The 18183-nt window shown below is 41.7% G+C and overlaps 1 protein-coding gene across 2 annotated transcripts in view; it reads right to left on the reverse strand.

The window, feature by feature from the left end:
- Window positions 1-829: 829 nt before the first annotated feature.
- The window catches only part of LOC146206656 (26S proteasome non-ATPase regulatory subunit 4-like), a 52312-nt gene continuing 34958 nt past the window's right edge, over window positions 830-18183 (reverse strand). The window contains exons 9-11 of one of the 2 annotated variants that reach the window (XM_084591423.1): window positions 17996-18145; window positions 3872-3957; window positions 830-3782 (exon numbers count right to left, since the gene is read on the reverse strand). In XM_084591423.1, coding sequence (XP_084447549.1) covers window positions 3651-3782; window positions 3872-3957; window positions 17996-18145 — 368 coding nt within the window. In that variant the 3' untranslated portion in view covers window positions 830-3650. Of the gene's footprint in view, window positions 3783-3871; window positions 3958-13946; window positions 14026-17995; window positions 18146-18183 lie in introns of those variants that run through there. The other variant, XM_084591424.1, reaches the window with a different exon arrangement.

Below are 18183 nucleotides of genomic sequence, written 5' to 3' on the forward strand. Positions count from 1 at the left end.
TTGAACATTACCTTAGTCTTCTGCATATTGATTTTCAAGCCTACCTTTTTACTTTTCCTGTCTAGGCCATCAATCGTTCTTTGTAGTTCATCCCCTGAGTTACTTGGTAAGGCAATGTCATCAGCAAGTTGCAGATTACTGAGGTATTCTTCATCTACCCTTATCCCTAACTGCTCCCATTCCAAGTCTCTGAATACTTCTTCTAAGCAAGCAGTGAATAGTACTGGGGAGATCGTTTCTCGTTGCCTAACATCTTTCTTTATAGAAATTTTGTTACTTTCTTTATGCAGAACTATGGTTGCTGTGCAGCCACTATATATATCTTCCAGCACTTTCACGTACGGCTCGTCTACCCCCTGATTTCGCAATTCCTGCATCACCGCTGAGGTTTCTACCGAGTCAAATGCTTTTTCGTAATCAATGAATGCTATGTATAAGGGTTGGTTATATTCCGAGCATTTTTCTATCACCTGGTTAATGGTATGGATATGATCGATAGTAGAGTACCCTTTCCGAAAACCTGCTTGATCCTTGGCTTGTTTGCAGTCTAAGGTTGTCCTGATTCTATTAGCGATTACCTTGGTAAATATCTTATACATAATAGACAGTAAGCCGATTAGTCTGTAATTTTTCAAGTCCTTCTTTTTAATGAATTAAGATAAAGTTTGCGTTCATAGTCATGCTTGGCTATGAATGAAAAGCCTTATTATGAAAATAAAGATGCCAGAAGGAGAGAGGAGCAAATTGAATATAATTTCTTGGCTCATAATAAGCCAGTAGCACAAACTAAGTTGCTTTTGTTCTTCATGCCTTTATTTATTACAAACAATACAAAGTAAATAAAAAATGTGAGGATTTTTCTGAATTGCCTTTGCTGATGGCTTCAGTTTTGCGTCAGTCTGGTACTGCAAGCAAATGCAATTCTGAGAAGGTTGAAGGCACTCACAAAAGGTACATTTGAAAAAAAAAGATATTTAATTTATTATTACTCCTGCTTAATGTGCAGTACAATTATACTCATGTTTAGTAAACAAAATTTTTATGCCTATAGCTTTACCAGATGTGTTAGCCATGCAAGCATATATAGAACATTGCACACGAAAACCCTAGTTCTAGACCGGGAAGCCCACAGTGATAGGCCCACTATTTCCCTGTGCTCCATTCACACTGGGTTCCCCTTATCTTAATATAGTTTATAATTACCTGACAGCCACCGGCTTGAGTGACAAATTGCGAATGTACTCCACATACCTTTTCTCTTCCCTCTTTAAACCCCTCATCCCTTTTCCCCAATGTAGATAGAGTAGCCAACAGGAGGCCTTTCTGGTTAGCATCCCTGCCTTCCCTCCTCCTCCATATCTATAATTATGCTCTTGAGTGCAGCAGTGATGTACATGTTCCTGCTTTGTACGGTTTTTATTCATTATTATAAGGTCATATATAACCTTTTAAAGGACAACTCTAGGTTTTTAATTTCTTTTTTTACATTTTAGTTCATAATCGCATCACATGCCTTCAAATGTTTTTTTTGTGTGTGTGTGTGTGTGTTTTTTTTTTTTTGTTTTTTCATAATTCCTTGCGGAAGTACTTTAAAAAAGCAAAAACCATGAAACCTGTACCAAAAATAGATTTTGGCCAACCCATGCCATCAAAACATAGCAACATATGACACATACCATAAGTGAGGCTGCAATTTAAGCCTACCATGTGAGCATCGACTAGCTAAATTAGCGACTGTAAATGATAGCTGGGGCCACTAATTGTCTGAAATGACCAAAACTCAATATTTTGTCCTGTAGCAAATGTAGAGTGAATATAGACAGCTGTGTATCCAGTGATGTCACGCACTGAAGGCTACGTGTAGAAATCTGGAAAATCACTGGTAAACTTGGTACAAATTGCCAGAAAACCAAGGAGAATGTCCTGTGAAAGTTTTAGTAAAATCCAAGGAGGTCGAAATATCACAGGAGTTGCTCTTTAATTGTCCTTGCCATGTGTGTTACATTTATTCAGACTTTTTAACTTGCCCATTTGCAAGCTAAGCAAGGACTTCACATTTTTCCTTAGGGAAGATTAGTGTTCATTGTGCTACAAGATAATGCCACCTTTTCATGAGATGCTCTTATTCTGATCATGCATGCCTCCACGCCTGGCAATGATGCAAGTGACCAGTACTGGGCACATTCAGAGTTGCTCTTCTGCATGAATGCCATATACCAAGCTGTGCAGCAGTACATCTATGGCCTAGTACACTGTGTACAAAAAATGTTGAAGGATGATATGAAATTTGAGATGTGCAAAATTACATGTTGCATCATTTTTTTTACACATCTAACTGCTGGTACGTTTGTACTCTCGACATATTTTTAACTGCAGCTACTGAGCATATCATCTGTTGCATCAGAAGTGAGCCTTTAAATTTGCGCTCACATGTTTAGTGCCCTTGGCTTGTGGATATAAGTGCTATGCATCTGACTCAAGGGTGTACATACCTAAACTTTTCTACACTACCCCAAGCAGGTTTCACTTCCTTACATATCCTCACAGTTTTTTAAACACAATCAAATATTCCAAATATCTCCCTCAAAGCATCCACAATATAACTTACAGCACCTAATATGGACACAAGGCACATATTGAGAGGAGAGGTTAACTGTAAAATGTGGACATTAGATGCACAGTAAAAGAAGTCTGCTTTAAGCCAAATCGATGGGCCTGCTGACATCCACCAAATGTAGAAAGCCTTCCCAGATAAAAATGGACACTTGGTAGGCTTTCCTCATGGCATACCTATTCCAGCTGGAAAAGCATGTTTCCAGTTGAATTTCCAGCTTGATTTGCATTTTCCAGCTGAAAGGGGATCAAATTTCAGCTGGACCTTGGCTGGAAGTGTAAATTCTCCAGCTGGAAACCGGAACATTCCAGCTGGACATGATTTTCGGTTCCATAATCCAGCTGGAAATAGATGTCATTTGAGCTGGAATTGCCTTTTTCCAGCTTGAAAAGCATGGTTTCCGGCTGGAAAATTTGGGTACACAGTTTCATAATATAGCTGGATATGAGCCTTTTTTTCATCTGGGTGTTTGGATGTCCACAATGGTTTTGTATTGTATATGCTGCAGATACCCCAAGAACATTGATGATTTGCTGAAAAAGGTTTCCAAGACACACACAAGCTGGCTGCAGGCACTGCATAGCCTTGAAACTATAAATAGTGGGCCTAAACCAGTTCTTTATATAATACTTTTAATAATAAATGAACATCAGCATTAGCAGAACCTTGCTAACATGCTGTATGTACAAAGTAAAATCCAACTAAAATGCAAGTCCACAACTGTAAAAGCATTTTTAAAAAGTAGCATCTGTGCCAACCATTTCATACCTTTGTTATAAGCACAGATACTATGAACAAACAGCCCATGTGTACAGTTCGACTCAGTCAACTTGTTCTGAGGTTAATTTTTCAAATGTTAAGTAAAAGCTCTAGCAAACCTTGAATGCTGGGAACAGTGCTAAAGGAAAACAGCTTTTTTGAAACAGAACAACAAAGCAATGCCACTGGTGAAATGCGTGGCTTCAGCCAACCTTTCAGAAAATATGTATGATACTACAAGATAAACATCAAACTGGTGAGCTGTACAAGCATGGGCCTAGTTTTCCTTGGCTGCGCTATCCTCTTCCGGGGTGCCCTCATCAGCACCTGTGTCAGCAGGATTCTTGTTGTGGTCTTCCTGAATGGTATCCCCAGCTGCGTTGCAAGCGGCATCACTCTCGCTGGCCAGCTGGGATGAAATAAAGTTGAGGTTCACAGTTGATGGCAGCAACAGAAGCAACCTGCTAGTGCATATCAAGTTGACTGAGCCTGGCTCACCTTAGGAGGCTCCTTGAACAGTGCTTCCATTTGCTCCTCTTCAGTAGCCAGTGCATCTGGCAAATCTTGATCAGGAATCCCGAGCGCTACACAAAAGTAAAAACCAACCATGGTGTGAGTATCTGCACAAACTATGTGCTTACCCATAAAAATTTACTATGAGTGCAGAGGTGGCTGAACTCAATTTTATTGTAATGGGAGTTCAGCTGTGTCTAAATTATAACTGCAGTTTTATCTACCACACAGAGGCAAACTTCACTGAAAGGATTTCATACCAGGGGGTTGCAGTCACAATGGGGAGACCACAACAGATCTAATGGTCAAGCAAACAAGTGCTTGCTAACATTTAAAGGTACCTGCCTGCACTGCATGTGTGCCACTTAGTGCGTGACAGTGCCACACATTATTCTCCATGCATCCCAAAGCTATCCAAGCTATATGAAGGACACTGTAATGGAGGGCAGCGCATGACCACAGCTTGCATGGCAAATGCAGCCTCAATAGCTGCATTCTCTATACAATAGGCAATAATTTTTGCACCCTCCATAAATGCAAGAACTCGTTCCACACTATTGCATGCTTCTTAGTAACTAGTGATTTGCAGGAAGGAAGCTTTGGCACGCACGTCTGCTTCCACTACCATCTCTGGGCTTGGCTGTCCACCTGCTTGAAATGCTCACTTGACATATCAAGTAGTGTAATGGACGCCAGAGAAAAAAGGAAAACAAACGGTACCATATTGTCACTCACATAAAACACCATGATGACAATTACAGAAGGTCTTCCACCAGAAGCTATTTGGGAAGCCCTGCTATCATCATTGGCCAGGCTTGTCTACAAACAGAGAGGTCTATACATATATATGCAAATTTACTCACTCTGGCAGAAGTTACTTTTTAAACTGCGCTCAAAATAAATCACCAGAGCATTTCATGCAATTCCAGGCTGACATTTCTAGCTATGCTTCAATGTCTACTGCTTTAGGCCAATAAAGTCAAAAGTAGATAACGCATCAGTACAGGGCATGTCATACAAACACACATTATCATACATCTGTATGAACAGAGTGACACAAGAATGTGCTTTGTACTTGCCAGTGCCGGGCTGAAATGCTTTTATACGTCGTGACAACATCAACATAACCTGTCATGCAGACATGCAGGCTGTCAAAGGCAAGCCAATGATTTAAACATGCTGCATAGACATGAGAAGAGAAACCCGAATCGAAACATTCAAACACCACACGCCCTTTCCTGTGCTCCCTTTCACTGCCTGTGTACCCAATAACGTTTGGCTACCCACACCAGCATTCAGCGTCCTCTTCACTGCCGATGCCAATGCCTAGCTGCCCACACTGGCACATGCCAAAGATGTCTGCAGCTACACCCTAGCAAAAAAGACAAATGGGGAACGTTACTGGTTCTATAGTTTTCTGTGAGTTGTTTCTACGGGCTGTACCTGCATTTGCAAGGGAGCAATAGAGAAACTCTTATACCTTTAGTCTGGTACATATTTATCGCATAAACGCTTCATAGCTTGAGAACATGGGTGCTGCCATATTTGATCATGTCACCCTTCTGCCACTGCCGGCCCTTGGGCCTTCTGGCTTCAACGGCTGCTGGCGTGTTGGCGCCCAGCTTCAAAGTGCTGCGTACTGGGGCAACAAGCTGTAGATAGCACAGAAACTTCAGAATCAGAATCAAAATTTATTCAACGCAATGACTGAATACAAAGACTGAATACACATAGTATCTGCAGGTGCTACAAAACGTTTAACTTAGCCCCCTTGTTCATTTACTGCATCCTTCTGACTGCCTGCATTGGCTAGAATTAGTCGACAAACCTGTCAACCGTCGCCACGTTATTTCTTTCTAAATCAATTCTTTCTCTAACGCTCTTTGTGGACAACATAGTTAACTGTCAAACGGAATAGATTACAAGCTGTGTATCACCTGAAGCCTTTCTTTTCAATGTTTTTGCCTAAAGGGCGAAGGTGCGTATTCAGGCCGAGCTGGTTGGGGTGTATTAAAATTAAGTTCATCGTTCAGCATAGTACACAATATTTACTCCTGAATACCAACACGGATGCAATCCCCCAACAATTGTCCAGATATTAATTTACCTCCCATAAATGTCCTGGCTTAAAAAGACTATTACACTGGTCAAAGGCCACATCATGAAGGCGCTCAAAGGTGTTTTCCTGTGCTTGGGCAAAAGAAAGACTGGAAACTGCACTGAAGTTCAGCAACCGCTAATGTAGCCAGCCCAAACAAAATGAAATATAGACCTTATCATGGCACATTTCACCTGTGACCCGTGGATTAGATTGATAAAAGCAGCAATTATTACATGTGTCACATGTGCTTGCACGGCTGCTCAATAGAAGCACCGAGCAGCTGTACGTGCTTCTCCAAAGTAAGCAGCTTCACAGACATGCACTCAACTGAACTTTGCTCTCCGCACAATGAATTTATTATGAATGCAAAGACATTAATAGCCACACGAATATACTTTTTAGTGTCCTACAAAAATAATATGGTGGCAGTACAAAGACGCAATAGATAACTCCTGTGAAAACATCGGGGTTGTTCTCGCATTTCTGCAGCTACTGCCGGCACTGAAATGAGCTAACTGACTTGTGATGTTTATGACAGTCCTTTCCCAACAACTCACAGGCACTCTCTTCTCCGAGAAAGAAACACGCAACTCGTGATGCACTTCCAAAAAAAAACGGCAGTCTATGCCATGATGTGCACCATATGTAGAAAACGTGTATTTTTATGCCAATAAGCCACAAGATCATTAGCTTTACTTCACTGCAGATTGCTCCGACAAGACAGATTACACCCGCAACAAAGCAGTGGTGTTTAAAAGTCAGTCAGCATCAGCAAACCGCACTGCACACCGATGCATTCCGAAGGCCAGACATGACGGCCGCGTTGAGAACAGTGGAACTCCTCTCTGTAAACAGTCTATAGGCAGTGGCACTGGTCTTATAGGTTTATCTGTCGGTTGTATATGAAAAGTATAAGACCGATAGAAAATTCCATACATCTTACAGGCTAGCACATGTCTTGTAGACCAGTACATATATATTGGTTCATGGATCTCATAGACCAGTATGCCTTATTTATGGGTCTTACATGGAGGATCAGTCAGTGGTGATTATAGTAGCTTTTCATTGCTTCCTTTTCTATATCAGGCTACTGGATCCTCAAAGCTTATACAGTCATTCCAATGTCCATTAAACATTTCTGTAACATAAACAGTAACCGCAATAATAATTGTGACTGCCGAGACAGAAAATAATTTCACTTGGTGATTTGACAAACCATCATGGTCTCAACAAATTACATACGGCTGATGCCGCAAAATGCAGATAACTTGCGATGGTGCTGCTGTTGTAACTGAATCATTGAATGAAGAGGAAAGTGCACAAGCCTATCGTCTGGCTCCAGCTTAGTCACAGTCACCTCCATGCGCAAAGAAAAGCACTGAAATGAATGCAAGAGGTGCGCATCCAAGTAACCATGCCCACCAAAGCAATGAGAATGGCTTGAATGGCTAATGCAGATCCTCACGGTCCTCGTAATCACGCAGTGCTGGTAGTGCTCCGCAGCGGAAAGAGGTAGGTCACTATACTTTGTGGTCATGTTATCGTACACGCCAGTTCGAATCCTTGCGCCTTATAGTTTTCATCATTTTTAAGGTGCTTCTCGAGGATATTAACGTCCCTGTGCAAGTTCAGCTTTTGATCAGGTATGGTGCATCATACTTCGGACTGATGTTTATAGTTGTTCAGTGTATGCTGTGGCTTTGCGTCACAAATGACCATTTCCTACACCAGCAAAGAAATCTGAATCGCGTGGTTTGATAGAATGTGATGCGAAGTTTGAGAATTGTTGGCACAAATTCTTGAAAGTATTGATGGGATTTTCTAGCGTTAATCTGTTTTCAAATGTAGTGCTCGCTAAGTTCAAGTGGCAGGTCTTGTGAGGAGGCACAGGACGGAAGGTTGGTTCAACAGCTTCCTCAACGTTCAATAATGGGGGAGCCGTGCCTCCCCTGACTGCCCCGGTAGCACCGAATATTAGAATAATGTTATAAAAGTGTTATGTAAGTTGCCTGACGTTTTATGACGTAAAATAACAGTAGAACATTCAAAAGAAATAACTAATGTTGACTCTTGAATGTTGCTATGATTATGTTTTATTAGGTATTTTAAATATTATTTTAATATTACAAAGAAATGCTGTTTTGATGTATTCTACACATTAAAATAATGTTTCATCATAACTATAAAACAGTATACCAAATAAAGGGCGTCACACAGTTATATGCGCACCGTTGAATGCTTCTTCCAGCTAAACCACTGAATCCTTGTAGCTCTAATTTCACACAGAAATGGCAATAGGTCATTTTTTTTTATGCCAAATTTGTTTAAGGTGCTTGCCTGATTCGATCAGAAAAAGTCAGATCAGAAAAATGCAGCAAAACATAAGCTGCAGTCCAAACAATACCACCATGTAGCGCCATCTCGTTTTGTTTCCAGCAACACTGCTATAAAGATTGGCAAAGGAGGGTAGGCGGGTGGACATTTTTGCGAAATGTTTGAAGAGCTTTATCAACTGCTTTATAAGTAGCAATTACAGCATGGTCAAAACTACACTAAATTTGAGGTTTTGTTTGTGAATCACAATAAATCTTTTCGAGTTCAGAATGCAACAAGGTTGTGCCACTGGTGTCATTGCTGGAACTGTTCTTATGCTTCACCGCCGCCATAGACGATGCAAACATCCGGCTTCATTTAATCGAATCAAGCAAGTACCCCAAACAAATTCGGTAAAAAAATACTGATGATCAAATGCCATTCCTGTGTGAATTAGTGTTGCAAAGTTTCAGCGGTTTAGCTGGGCGAAGCATTCTACGGCGGGCATGTAATTGCATAACACGCAGTACATTTCAAGAACCGAGTCTCGGCATTTTTGGGCTCTGATTAAATGTTTTTATTGTGTAAGCAATACTACACGAGGTTTTAGCCCGTCGCATAAACCCGGCCAGTAGCCACATTTGACTTTTAGAGCGACCGCAGATGGGGCCCCTCTTCAAGCCGTCGGGTAAAACCGGTTGATAGCCACAACGCGCCGCAGATGGCACGTTGTTGCCATAGCAACAAGAGCGACCGCAGATGGAGCCCCGCTTCAAGCCATCGAGGTTCAAGCCACGCCGCAAAAAAAAAAAAAAGAAAATAAGCTAATTTAGGTAGAAAAAGAAAAAGGAATAGAAGAAGAAGTAGGAGAAGAAAAAGAAGAAAAGAAAGAAGGAGAAAAAGAAAAAGATGAAGAAGAAGAAAGAACAGAAAGAGAAGACTATGTCGGCTTTGCTTATGCATTCAGATGGCATTCTTAGCGCTAAAATAACACACACAAACGAAAGAAAAGTAAGGACACGGGACAGGCACTTGACCGTAACGGATGACGACGAGGAAATATCACACAGAAATCAGGGAATATCACAGGTTGCTTATGCAACCTAAACCCCAGCTAATTTTTTTAAATAACACTTCTTTCCAACTAAATCTTTGAGATGATCCCTGCCATACAGTGCATGCATAGCACTACTATATTGTTATGAAGCTTTGCTTATTATCCATTCACCACTACCACTCATGGAACAATGCTCAGTTATGGATATAAAATCTTGACTCCATGATATTTGTTCAAAGGTGAGTGTAGGAGTTGTGCTGTATTATGAATGTTGTTGAGCTGTACTGTAGTATTTACCAAGGTGTTCAATTTTTGTACCATCACGAGTGGTAGGACTACATGCTCACGCAGGGTTGTTTCATTTTCAAGGATGTTACATTTATGTTGCATGCATGTTTACTGAATGTTAATAATGTTTACTGAAACGGAGTATAATGCTTAATGAAACATTATACTGATTACGTTTATATGCAACATTGCTAAAACTTTAGAAAAAAAAAGGACAGTAAGAACATCAAAATAATGTTCAACTGAAACAAAAATGCAACATTGCTATGCTGTACGTATTTTTCGATGCTACCTGGTTGCCTCAACATGAATATGCACTACAGTACATATATGCACTGCTTTTCTGAAGTCATAGTGGTGTCGCGCTCTTGAAATAGCTTATTTTGCAAACTGCAACATGTTTTATTTTTCAGGTTTTATAGGGCTGACATTGACTACAACATTGGGCTAAAGTCTGCAATCTTTGAATCGAGGGCTACTTGGATGCAGTCAATGTCTGGATGATATGTACCAGTATGCGGTGTCGCTGTCATTGTAGATTAAATTGAGTATACATGCAGCTGCTGCCTAACCCTCCAACCCCGGATTGGAACGTAGCTGCCCTCTCCTTTCAGGTATGTGGAGCAATAAACACATGTAGGTATTCAATGACGCCAATATTTCATAAGACCTATAAAACCAGTAGGCCTGCAAAACCAGTAGGAAGCCTACTGGTATTACAGGCTCATCTATTTTACCAGATATCATATAGGAATTATAAGACATAACCTATAGGATTATTAGGCTACAAGACGTATAAGATCAATGTCAATAATCTAATACGCTATTGGTTTTTTCTTTTTTGCTTGGGCAGTAAAGCTATGCTGAATAGCTTCTCTTCTCCCACAAGCAGTGGCGTCACTTGAGGGGTGTGGATCGCACCGGGTACAGCAAAAGAGTAAGGGGGGGGGGGGGGGAGATGTTTGAGGTGAAATATGGCAACCAGCAGTATGTCTGTCACTAAGTCAAAAAGTAACGAGTTTCTGATATCTATGCACTGACTACAAAAGACAGAGAATACAAGAGGAAATTAGTAGATGCACGGTGACCATTCACCAACTCGAGGCACCTTAGGACGAGTCGTTGAGAGAAAATTATGCAAGGCGATTTACCTGCTGTGGGTATCAACTTTTTTGCTCTCAAGAAGAGAAGGTTATTGTAAAAATGACATACAAGTTCATAAAACCTAGCGTGACGGCGCGCGCCACCACCCAGTTCCAAATTTTCATTTTGTGGCTAAACATATTATGTTGGTATGGCATCACTATGTGTTGGCAACTTTTCAGTCTAGATGCATATACAGCAGCACCATGCTGGCAGAATGGAGATATCGGAAGTGAAATGTAGTAAATGTTAAATAAAAGGATTTGACCTGTGTATGTTTGTCACAGTTTGCAGCTGGTGAAAGGCTCTGCAGGGCACTAACTGATTGATTGAAAGCACTTGGAGCAGAATGGGATACTGAGTCGGCTGAAGGGGTGTGTCTCTGTAAGCTTCCATCATTCTCGAGACCGCGCTTACCCCTACCACTCTCAATATACCAACCCGCACAGCCCAATGCCCCAAGCTGCAGCATGAAAGATTTCTGGTTGCGACAGGTCAAAGATGCTTTCATTTTTGGACATCACTTAGTAACATGCCAGTAGGCAAGAGAATGATGGGATGGCAGTGAAGCAGGAGTTACCAGGACTCTGATCTTAATGCGTGCTTTGTATGGATCACGAGATATGATGACCAAAACAGACACGACAGCCTTAAAATAACCAGATTACTTCTGCACAAGGGCCACAAAAGACGCATCTCACAGCATGTGTGAAGGCGCTTAGCCGGTGGAAAGCATTAGATGCGTACTTGCACAGTATGCCTGGCTTGCCCCGTTTGCATAGAGCCGCAGTCTCTGGATCACACATCTAGCACACTAATGGACCTTGAAATATGCTGAGAGCGGGAAAGTATAGTTCTTTTCCAACATATGACGCTAATGTAGAAATAATGCTTTAGATCAACTAGAAAGGCTTTCCTGGGGTGATCTAATACCAAAGAATTCAGCAATAATATTGTCATGCAGTCCTGGACCAGAGTGCCTGACCATTTTTAACTAGCATTTATTTTAATCTCCTTCCCCTCAACTCACTTCTACAGTATGGATAACCAATCCTGCTAGATACATGGTGACGACCCACTCGGTCACAACGCTCGTGAACTGAATGACAAGTGCACAGGCAGCCACTGCGCATTTGAGCCTATGCAGCTTTCGCTCGACTGGATGTCTGTATTCGACACTCGGGAATAGTGCTGTCATATGCTTTGACTTGGGAGCCTGGGCTTGAGAAGGTATCATCTGCGCACACCGAGCCACGCACAACACAGGTCACAGTTCGACCCATCGCGTTTTCATCATCACGGTGATCCTCGAGCACTGTGTGGAAGAATAGCACAATGGTTATATGCTTGCATTGTACCAGAGTTGAGTCTGCACCAATTGCTGCTCCTAATGCAACTCAAGACCTGTACGCAGGGCTTCTCAGTGGAAAGCGTCAACTTTACGAATTTATGAGGTAAGGCGGAGAGTGGGACCTTGGTTGTAGAGCATGAATTATCTCTAAGAGACTATGCAGAAAAAAATATGGACACAAAAATTGAGAGCCAAAAGTTCGAATGTTAACAAATTTCTGTAGCTCGCAATGACTGAATAGGGGACAGCTCACAATGACTGAATAGGAAACATAAATGCGTTTTGCTTTTTCCTGCATTTTTTTACGCATAATTCTTACATTCTCTACCACAGGAAGGTAAACATTTCATCTTGTAAGGGTGCTCAGTCATACTGTAGCTGGGAGGAGTTAATAAACCAAAAAGGCCAAGTGAGGCTCAGCGGCGAAAAGCAGGAGGGACAAAAAGAAATGCAATCGAAAAACAGGCTGAAGCTATACTTCATTATGTGAAAAAAAATTGATGGCGGTTCAACTCTGTTTAAACTGGATATGCTTAGCAAAAGCGACCAAACGGATTGTTCACAAAGTTAGACTCGAACGTTCTCATTGCTGATGCACTGGCTGCAAACCATATGGTGTGATCGGCAATTCAGCGCATCTTATTAGCGTCTTCCGAATCTTTTGTAGCTTCGAGCAACTTGTTGCCATGGCTAGGGCACATGGGCAGTAGTGACTAGCACGCTTACCCGAAATGCGCCATTGACTAGCCTAGTGTAGCTTTCACTACAAAAGGGAGCGGTTGGTACACCAGGCTCTCAGGGGGGGAGGGAGGTTGTTGCGCTGCACCACCACATCGGGTGCCGCTGACCCTAGTAAGGCCACTGCCCACATGTAAAGAAAAGGAATTCTGAGCTTATAAAGATGAGTCACTTGCAAGATGCCTGTACCTTTTTGTCCCATAAAACACCTGCCGTGTCAGGATTATGATGCTATACAAAAGTGTGACTGCAACACTGATTTTGGACAGCCCAGACTAACATTTTTAGACAGGAAAGGTTGGTAAACTGTGTAGTACCAAGCGGGTCCAATAGAGCACCGTAGTGCATCATAACCTAATCACAGCAAGGGGGACTGCAGTAGCATTAGGATTGGCTCATGACTCAACTTCTCACCTGACAGGTGACGGTTTGGGCCCACTCTGAAAATAGCGTGGTGTGCCTGCACTGTTTAGAAATGTTAGCCCAGGCACAGGAGCCATGGCATTCCACGACATTCCTTTTGTGACCAGTGATGTAACTCAGTGCATGACAATCCTGTGACTTTTTAATACTGTTCCAGTTTTAAATTCTGTAAGTATAATCTATTTGCTTGCGACAATTTAAGATTACTTTTTTAATAAAGCCAGCAACGCTTGAATCATTTTGGAATGGAATAACTGACTACAAAAAGCTTTACAGGACCCCTGTGAAAGCACACAAAAATATTCCCCATTTGCTAGACACTATGACCAGAAGCATTAACCGATTTGCTTCCAAAGAAGGCTGTTGGCCATCCCCATTATAGTTCTTTGGAAGGTTGGTCAGTGTGACGACTGCGTCGCGAATGCATAAAGCGGGGGCCACTTTTGCAAAGATGGAGGCGCCGCAGCGGGCGCTACCAGCAACAGTGGTACCAGCAAGCCAGGTGCCCACATGTGCGCACTGTGCAGCAGAACGGATACTGCGCACGGTGTGCATTCTTGTTTGCATATGCATCGTCTCGAGTTGTTAGCTACAACATTTTACAAAAATATTAGTTAACGGGGCTCATTTCTGTTCACAATCATCTATTTTATTTTCAATTCTGGCCCGACGTTGAACACCTCAGGAAAGCCACATGACAGGATTTGGGCTCTGAAGAAAACAACCTGGAGAGAAATATACGAATTCCATTTGTCACATGCATAGCTTGCCTAGAATGCCCAAAGCATCTACTTCTCGTTTTGGAATGTCTGCATTTTGAAAAGAGAGCAAAAAGACAGGACTTACGAAAGACAGTCATACAACACGTAGTTCAAGCGCTGACTAAAGCTGTTCATGAGTAACCCCATTTGCAAAACAATCCAATAGCTAAAGCTGTTCATGAGTAACCCCATTTGCAAAATAATCCAATAGGTATATTCTGTTACAGAAAAACGATGCTGACTACGGTGCATCACCTGTAGCCACAAGAAAAGTTGGCATTCAGCTCAAAAGAAATGTGGACTACACCGCTGGAGGTTCAGGAGAAAATAAAAGACAAAAAATAAACAAGCTAATGGATAACAGAACACCGTGAGTCAGAAAAGGTGGAAGGAGTAGGAAGTAAAGGTTGCATGCACGACGGAAAAAATGTGTCGCCTACCAGAAAGGGACAAATGGGTTGATGGGTGATGCACAGCGCCATGAAAAGGGCTGCCACAAAGGTGAACAAAGGATTGATAGCATGCAGCGTGGCAAACAGATGACACAAAGGAAATGGGCAGCTAAAAAAAATTTTTTTAAATAAAGATAAATGGAAGGCATTAATGGAAAGGAAACAACCGAGCCTAAGAACCAAATGAAGACCTGGCAACAGAAAAGCAGTGCACAAACAGCCTACATCGGGGTATAGCATTAAAGCGGGGGTCACTTTTGCAAAGATGGAGGCGCCGCAGCAGGCGCTACTAATAACAGGGGTGCCAGCCGGCCAGGTGCCCACATGTGCGCACTGTGCAGCAGGGCAGATACTACGAACAAAGACACTTATAAAGATATAAGTATCGAAATATGCTCCAACAGACGATAATATGCAAACCATTATTGCACCCCATAAAATCGCTCTAGTGCTGTTTTGGCGCGCATTGAAAATTTTAAAAATCTTAAAACGAAGAATGACGGAAAGCTAGAGGGCGCAAAGGCTACGCTTAATTCGCTTTCACAGGAAGAGCATCATTATAATGTCAAAAAAGTTTAGTTTACTACATGGCGGGATATGCAGCTCATAGTATGCTGTGAAAGACAGGTTATGAAGCCTGCACTCGATTTCTCACTATGAACAAAGACTGCATGATATACTCGAAGCTAGGTCACAATTTGCTCAAAAATTTGACTGAGGCAGTTTTTAGCACCTATCTGGATGTTTTTGATGTGCAGCTTCATGCTGGAGGATTAATTCCCAGTTCTTCTAAGCTCCTGAAAATTCAGCTTATCTTGAACTTCAGATTTTGCAACCTTCTTGGAAAAAATGGAGGTTCCAAAGATGGGTTGTGAGGAGCGTGAGAAAGAGCTCGCACTTCAAGCATGTATATAAAAATTCTTACATGGCAGAATCTGCCACTACCAGTCTTTAATTCTTTCCCCACCATGCAGAAAATGACAGATTTTAGAGCATTAGCTCTACTGCTCCTGTTCGTCAAGGTCGAGTTATTCCGCAGTGAGCAAACAATGGTGGCCACCACGGCAACGGCACGAATCCATCACAAAGCAACAGCACGTACCATGTGACCTAGGTTTTAACGAAACTATGAAAAAAATATTTGTAAAAAAACATTGCGGCAGCTGGGTTTCGAACCCATGCCAGAACGAAGAGATCAGCTTCCCTTAATTAGGCAAAATACACTCACGCTGTGCAGTGAACATCTTCATCTTCATGAAGTTCCATCTGCACCACTCCTTCATTTAACCTAGGTAAATATGGCATTATATACGCCATCTGGGCGAGTGCGTCCGAGACCGCGAGCATGGTGTCAGGCGAATCTATCAGGTGGCATGGCGTACAAGAAGCCACTCTCACTAAAGATAGAGACCACAATCGTGCCAGACAGGCTGCTGAGGCCATCAGACAATGAGAAGCGAGACATTTACCAAATGCGGAATCGAGCCAAGATTGAAGCAGCAGCAGCAAATGCTGTGCCAGCTGATGGGCTAACGCTCTTGACTTGGTTCAAGGATAGTTGAACCTCTACAATAATTTTTTGTACGTTTCGGTAGATGTTTTTGTGTGTGTGCAAAGCTAAATGCATAAAACAGAAGCTAAGTAAATGCTCTTTCTAGGTGTACGAGTTTGAACTATAAAATATGCATTGCAAAAAAATTGAACAAAACTTGTACTTAAAATAAAAAGATAAAATTTTTCTGGAACATATGAAATGTTTGGCCTCTTATTGGCTACTATCTGTGAAAGAATGAAAGTTCCAAGTTGAATAGTATTCTTGGCACAAAATAATAACTGGACATGCGAAACGAAACTAACCGGCACGCGGACATTGATGTTCCAAGCTGGTTGTCGTCGTCGCTGTCATAACTGAATTTTGATGGTAAAGTCAACATATTCAGACATGCTGCTCGGGTTACCGATAAATTTAAGTCAATCGCAAACAAGGCAAAGTCATGAGATTTGCAACGTTTTCGAGCTGGCAGCCATTTTTGTTTTTAACAATGCCACCATGATTTTGGAATGTGTTCAAAACATAGCCCCGTTAGAAAAAAAGAACCACATTGAAAGTAAACTTTGGTTGTCTGATTACGTGCCAAATGGTGCAGTATTTCTGTAAGCAATGCAGAAGGCTCTGAGACCGGCATGCGAAGCCACTGTTAGTGGACTAATAGATGTACTATCGGGGACAAATTTAGTCTCTGGATCGCACATCTGGTGATTTTAGACCAGAAGCACAATGTACAAGAATTACCACCTTTTTTTTGTAGCACACATGAAAGAACTAACTCACAACTTTCACATCAACAATTATGGCCCGAGACTATATTGGTCGATGCGAAAATTATGCGCTTTGGTTGCAGTTTGCGTGGTCCACAGACATTTTTGTCCCCAATAGTACTGCGCCTTAAGGGCCCACATTAAAAAAATAGCCCCGCTAAAGAAAAAAAAAAAAAACATGCTAAATGACGCAGCATGTCCGTAAGCAACACGGAAGGCTCTGAAATTGTTGAGCAAATTTATAGTTAGTGGACTGAGACTATACTAGCATGGTAGGGAAAGAGTGAGAGCGGTAGCATAAAGCATGGTGAAAAATCTCAGAGAAACTGCGACCTGCAGAATTTTTCCTGCATTCAGGAGAACTTCCAGTATTGAAAATGTTTTTATGGTTAGATTTGGATGCGACGGCCTTGCTCAGATCTGGCAATAATAGGCATATATGGTTGAGGCTGCTGCAGAGCAGGATTAAATGGCGATTACATGAGAGGCCTTTGTGTTATGGCGGAAAATTTTGCTAAATTGGTTATTTTGTTTGGGCAAGTTTTTCATTCTTGACAGTATGTGCTTGTGGTATCTTCTGGAATTTGGCACTGCTTTTGCTTAACAAAGGCTTTGTTTTCTTGATCCCTCTTTGTTATGCCATTCTTTGCTCCCTGACTGAACATTTTAAATTTCCGAGAGTATTCTTTGTGAACTGTTGAACTGTTACCTTTTAACAACTTGGCCCTACCTGTGCACGAGTAGATCTTAATTTACTTTCGTGACAGTGTGTTTGTTGCTCAAATTGTTACCTAGTTTACTATGCATTTTCTACTAATTATCTAAAACATTTGTTGTTGTTCTTTTGCATTAAGTAGAAGTAGTTACTCATCCTGATTCTGGGCTTTGCTTGAGCCTTGGCAGTAATGCTGTAGATGTGAACTGTCCACATGAAATTTTGCACCGTTTGTCTCTGTTTCCTTTAAGGTTTATGCTTGTTTTCCATTGCTTCTTCAGCAGTGTAATATATGATTTTTTGTCCCAATTTTCCTTGCTCAAGCACATATTTTTGACATTTTTTCTGTTAATAATGAAAGTTGCGAATCTTCAAAGTGGGGGTTGGATGTCTGACCATGAAGCTTCACAAATGCAAGAAAAGAAACCAGATGCCAAACTTTACTTACAGTACAGCTGGAGGGAAATTTGTACTGCATAAGCAAGCTTCTCCTCCTCTGTCATGAGTGTGTAGTCGAGCATCCTTGGTGCTGTGCCCATAGCAGCTGGTTCAGTTCCCAACGACATGCTCAGGAGTCGCTCCAGTAGCTCTTCATCAACTGAGATACACACAACAGATGCATCATATATTGCAGTG

This window comes from Amblyomma maculatum, chromosome 1 (genome assembly GCF_055883805.1).
Source record: "Amblyomma maculatum isolate TAMU_Amacu chromosome 1, ASM5588380v1, whole genome shotgun sequence".
NCBI classification, from domain to species: Eukaryota; Metazoa; Arthropoda; class Arachnida; order Ixodida; family Ixodidae; genus Amblyomma; species Amblyomma maculatum.